This window comes from Brachycentrus maculatus, unplaced genomic scaffold (genome assembly GCF_059751285.1).
Source record: "Brachycentrus maculatus isolate JH-2025_06_01 unplaced genomic scaffold, ASM5975128v1 h1tg000649l, whole genome shotgun sequence".
NCBI classification, from domain to species: domain Eukaryota; kingdom Metazoa; phylum Arthropoda; class Insecta; order Trichoptera; family Brachycentridae; genus Brachycentrus; species Brachycentrus maculatus.
Genome location: NW_028281385.1, coordinates 99,001 through 105,000, shown reverse-complemented (window position 1 = coordinate 105,000; position 6,000 = coordinate 99,001). Strand labels below are relative to the sequence as shown.

The following is a 6,000-nucleotide window of genomic DNA, read 5'->3' as shown; positions in this document are numbered from 1 at the left end:
TTTAAAAATAATGATATTTTCAATATTAATTTTTGCTAGTTTTATTATTTCTCTTTCAAAGTAGGATAAAATTATTTATCAATTTTGTTATGTAGCAGCCGAAACGTGGGTCAGAAAAATAATCGTTTTTAGTTTAAATACTTTTCTGGATAAAAGGTTGCTTAATTTTTACGACTTAATTTGAACATGAATAATAATTATTAAATAAAAGTGAAAATTATAACTTCTTCCGAAAGGGTCATTAATTTTGTGCCACCCTGTAGAATGCTTTTTGCATGTGTGACGAATACTCTACCCATAAAGCTGCATTTGTCTCGCATAAAAAGCATATTAATATTTGGGTCAGATATTCCACTCTAAAACCAAACGTTAATATCCCGAAAAGTTACATTTTTGTATTCTGGGAAGCGTTATTATGTCTCTGAAAATTTAACATTTAATGTATGGTGGTCATTTTGAATTTTGGACTTACCTGTCTTCAAAATAAGTCAAAAATAAATTCACATTTTCAACATCTAAACAAAGATGAAGATGAAGATGAATAATAAGGAAGTGTGGGTATTAACAGGGTTTATGACCCGTCATAGGCTGATTATGTGATCACTTTACACACGTAAATAATTCCCCATTCTACCCAAGATCGACAACCACACTACTCAAATTTTTGGAACTCCTATACAAATCATTAATTTTATGGCAATGTACACGCGAGTTCACTGGCTTCACCTATGGTTGGATTAGGAAAGCTTTTATTTAGCAGAGAGCTTTTTATTTGGATGTGTCCTTTGAGATTCTGACTGGTTTATTTTGTATACTGGGAAACGCCTGAAAACAGGATTTAAAATTTTTATGCAGATAATATTTTGTTTATCTATTTTATTCTTTTAGAGTGTATTCAAATATTTGTTTACACTCAAAATGTTGCAATTAGTAAGTCCTTGTTTTAAAGCTTAACAAAAATTAATAACGATCCTTACCAGGACCTTGACAGGATACTGCAAACTGAGGAAACACATGTCAAAAACTGGACTACATGACTCTCCAGTCTGCAGATTTTGTATGGAGGAAAACGAAACACCCATTCACAATTTCTAGAACTGTGATATGACACAGAGGGAGGTCACAATAGACCTAATATAGTCGCAGTGACATAAGGGATGCAAGACCCCTTTACCTCAAAATATTTCATTTAGCGAACTGTATGTATGCAATTAAAAAATTTAAAAACTCATCTTTATTAATGCCATTTTACAATTTCCTATCTTTTCTTTCTTATTTCATAATAAAAAAATACATTTATTTTCATAAGATTGTGTAAAAATAAATGTGTTATAGTTTAATGTTTGTATAATCCTTAAATAAAAAACAAAATTAAATTCAATTTAATTAAAATATCAATTTAATATCTATACGTAAGTATATATTTAAGCTTTTGGTATGGTTTGTTTCGTTCATACATTTCGTACTAAAATATACAAAAAAATGCAGCAATTAGCATGACATATTTTTTACAGAAACTGTAAAAAAAATATGACATGTTTGTAGGTGTAAAAACAACATGGTCAATTTTTAGCAGTAAATCATGGTAATACATTAAAGTCGTTCGTAAATTTAATGGGTACTTGTATTCACGTTTCGTCTAGAACTGGGCTTCTCAATTATTTGAAAAACAGTGCAGCAAGTTGTTATGGTACTTTGAAATTATTGCATTCATATTGTCATACATACCCGCCGATTATTTCGACTCCTAACCTGACCGCTTTCAAGTATTTGGCATACCTGATAATCCGCAACTAAAAGCCCAATATACGATAAATCGCAACATAATTTTCTCTAATCCTACCTGGACGCATATGACAGCCCATAAGCCCTGTAAATACTCAAATTTCCATATTATTTTTCATCTATGGTGAGATGTATTTTTTTTCTTTTATATAGTTTTATAAATAAGTAGTGTAATATGAGCTTTTTGGCAAGGGAAAACTTAGTGTGCGTACATTATGTGTTATAAATAAATGAAATACATTAATGAAATATAAATAAATGAAATACATGTGGTATCTTAATTAATAATTTAAAAAAATATTATTACAATAATGTATTCAGAAAATAACACAACCAAGTAATGATGAAGTTTATCCTGATATATTTTTAGGCAAACTGTTAAGCGTACTAAATGTATTACTAAACTGTGCCATGCTGTGAAAAAGGTTGAAAAGCGCTACTATGGTGAGTAGATTAATAAGTACACATTGCTCATGACCGTGCTGACATTTGTGATTGTGCCCAGAACACTGAGCACTGTTAATCTTGAATCCTGACCTACTCAAGCGCCGATGAGTTGCGAAGTACCTCCCACTGTCAATAATTAAAAAATTTACTCCGACCAAAACCGGTTCGGACACATCTTGATAGTCGATAAATCAAGATATTTATGTATGTAATTTTAATGTTAGGTGTTGGCACAGTAAAAAAATGATCGACATATCGCTCACTCCTTTCAAGAACGTCATAAATCAAAATACTTGATTTTTCAGGAGAACGATTTTAAAGTTTAAAAATAAAACACAATGTATTAAAAATAAATATCAAGCCACTTATTGAACTTTTTACCGTGCAACAGATCTTTTTAGGTAAAACCTGAAGGTTTTTTCTACATTTGAAAAATATTTAATTTATTTATAAAAATAACTAAACAATACATTGTCTTCAAAATGCAAAAACAACATTTCGTGCCCTGTAGCGGGTAAATATTATGTTAAAAATATGCCTCTTTTGCTGGGATATAGTACATTTTCTGGGCATTCCGAAAACATGCTCAACTGAAAATTGACGATTTTTGATTTATGACGTTCTTGAAAGGAGTGAGCGATATATTATGTTATTTACTATTAAACCACTCTAAGGACGGGAAAAGTATTTTTACCCTTTCGGTTGATTGATGCTTAAGCATCGGACGGAATCTTTGTTGGAAAAATTGTTTTAAATTGTTAATTTTTCTTTACTTTTTGTTGTACTTTAGCAAATAAGTATTTTTCGGCATGTAAGTATTTCGGCTTAACATAGGCTATGCCTAAAGAGCCAAAATGCAGATAAATTATATGGACATTAATTTTTAAAAACACCCGTCCTAAGTGCATTAAGTTAGGGTAGCCATATTTTCCCGGCACCCCATCGGAGCGTTTTTCTTGCGTCATTTTCAGATTTCCAGAATTATACAGTATTTTTCAGGATTTTCAGGAACCTACAAACTTAGGGGGAAAGATTCGGTATGCTCATTTTTTCTGGATTTCTCAATACCTAAAATGTTTTTGTAGGCAGGGTTGATGGAGGTATTTTGATTGTCAACGCATACACTAAGGTGTTTTTTATAACCAATTTATTTTTCGTAACCCTATGTTGGTCATTCTTGTGGGTATTATTTTGTGGTATCAACTATTATAATTGAATTCACCTTAATTTTAATAATGATTTATTTTTTTAAAATTGAAACCCTTATTCGCACCCGATAATGCATAGGGTACTGCATCATTTAAACGCAGTGTTATCTTGATCGTTAAAACATGAAGGAAGGGTGATCAGCCCTCCGCTTCAGGCACCATTCTTGGGTAATATTGAATCTCCGCCGATCCTGGGAGTTTAAATCACCGAATCCCTAGGGTTCGATCGAGGTAAAGAACAGTTGGTTTAGTTTTTAAAATTTGAGCTTACCTTTGGTCCCACTTAACGGTAAGCCTCTTGCGACGTAGCCTGCGTTGCAGCCGCATGCGAGGGCGCTGGGCCATGCGGGCCGCGTGCGGAGGTTCTGGCTCTGAGCTGCCGAACAGCTGCAGCAAGGTGTCTGCTTCTAGCGCCTGCATCTACAGTAGCAACAAAACCACACATCATTATTTTTACTAACTTAATTGCTTCAGACTTCTTCTTGTGTCCAGTATTGAAAAAAATCTCCCTCTTGGACTTTCACAGCTCTCTGTTGGACGCGACTCTCTTCCAGTGTAGGTCCACCATTTTTTTAATGTCACCAGACCATCTTGTCTTGGGCCTACCAACGCCTCTACGTCCTATTGTAGGTCTCCATTCAAGCACCTTTTATCTATCCTCAGACATACACATATGACCTGCCCAGTTTCAGTTTTGAGCCTTCTTCTTGTGTCCGGTATTGAACAAAGGCCTCCCTCTTGGACTTCTACAGTTGTCTGTTGTAAGCGACTCCCTTCCAGTGCAGGCCCGCCACGTGTTTTATGTCATCGGACCATCGTTGTCGTTATTAGACTACCAACGCTTCTACATCTCGTTCTAGACCTCCAGTCAAGCATCTTTTTGCTCCATGTATCCTCACACATAAGTGCCACATGACTTGCCAAGCTTTTTTTCCGTGGTTCTTTAAGCCACATCTGATACCTTGGTCTTTTCCCGTACCTATCTAAACATTCGTCTTTCGGTCCTCAAGAGATATATTTAGCATCTTTCTCTGCATTGCTCTTTGTGTTACCCGGAGTTTATATATGATTCGTTTTGTTAGGGTTAATATCTCAAATCCATATGTGAGGACTGGGAGTACACATATAAAGAATATTTTCTTTTTCAGATGGATAGGAATGTTTCGGGATTTTAGGACATTTGATAATTTCCCAAATGCAGCCCATCCTAAAGCTTTTTGCCTTTCCAGTTCGGCTTCTTTATTATCCCTTCTCAGTTTGACAGTGTGACCCAAAAAGACAGGATATTGTTATAGTATGTATTTTATTTACATTATTATTTTGATATTTAACACTGATTTGAGTCTATCAAGTTGTAAACTTGATAATAAAGTGCTCGAATCGTTGTTAAGCTGAACTTTATTTTAAATATAATATTTGAATTTGTTGAATAAAGGGGGATCATGAAAAACGAATAACGTGATCGTAGCTCTAAACAGATCATGAAATTGTTATTTAACAATATTTAAGCATGTGAATATTGAGGTTCACCCTCCATTATCGGCACAAATTTATTTATTTTAAAAAATACAAAAAAAAAAATCGTGACTATTGTTTCCTGTTGATTGTCAATCTACTGTGAAGATTAAATGGACTGAGGGTCCTTATATAGCTTCTCACTTAAGTCGTGTTAATTGAAGACCCAAATCATCAAAAGATAAAAATATTATTATGAAAGATGAGTGCTTTAAAAAGTCGAATTGGAGTAAATCGTTTTGAGAACCATAAGGTAATTATATATAATAATATGTATACAGGAAGATGAAATTGTATTTTCATGGATGAGTGGACCGACACCGGCAGTCAGAGGGTTAATGCTCTTACCTGAAGTAGATATTGACCAATTTTAGCGGAAGTTTTGAACGTCTTCATCTCATTGCTATTGAATTCCTCCAATAATGTGGCGTTATTTAGACCTAGAAAAAATAAATAAAAATATATAAATAATAAACTTTGAATAAATTTGTACGTGTATATATATTTTTTTGAGGTTAGATTTTTCCACCGTAACCTAAAACTCATATCCTATGTAAACTCACAACTAAAATAAAGATTTTTTTGATGTCTCACGCTTACGGGCTGATGTCTCACGCTTACGACCGTCAGCCCTAGGTTAGTAAATAAAAAGCTTCCCTTATCTCACCATAGATGTCTCTAGTGCCTTCAAACACTATGTTTCAAGTTTAATCAATATATTTAGGAGTTTATTAAGAATTTTAATAAATAAGATAATTTTATATTAATAAGAATTTTAGTAGAGTGGTTGTCAATCATGGGTAGAATTGGTGAAAGTTACATGTGAGTAAAGTAATCATTTAACCAGCCTATGACGGTCGCAAGCCATGTAAATGTCCAGAGTTCCATAATCATTTTCATCCATGTTAAGATGTTAAAAATAATTTTAAAAATAACTCCTAATTGGAGGTAATCCAGATTTGCGAACAAGTATTAGGACATTATCAGAATGTTAAAATAATGAGTGAGGAAATCTCGATGAAACTCGCAAAACCTACTCGCGATT

The 6,000-nt window shown here is 33.5% G+C and overlaps 1 protein-coding gene across 1 annotated transcript in view; it reads right to left on the bottom strand.

Annotated features, from left to right (window-relative positions):
- Window positions 1-6,000, bottom strand: part of LOC148300831 (protein NDNF-like) — a 45,902-nt gene that overhangs the window by 13,066 nt on the left and 26,836 nt on the right. Inside the window, exons 4-5 of the mRNA XM_088274217.1 lie at window positions 5,304-5,395; window positions 3,712-3,860 (exon numbers count right to left, since the gene is read on the bottom strand). Of these exons, the coding sequence (XP_088130343.1) occupies window positions 3,712-3,860; window positions 5,304-5,395 (241 nt within the window). The remainder of the gene's footprint in view (window positions 1-3,711; window positions 3,861-5,303; window positions 5,396-6,000) is intronic.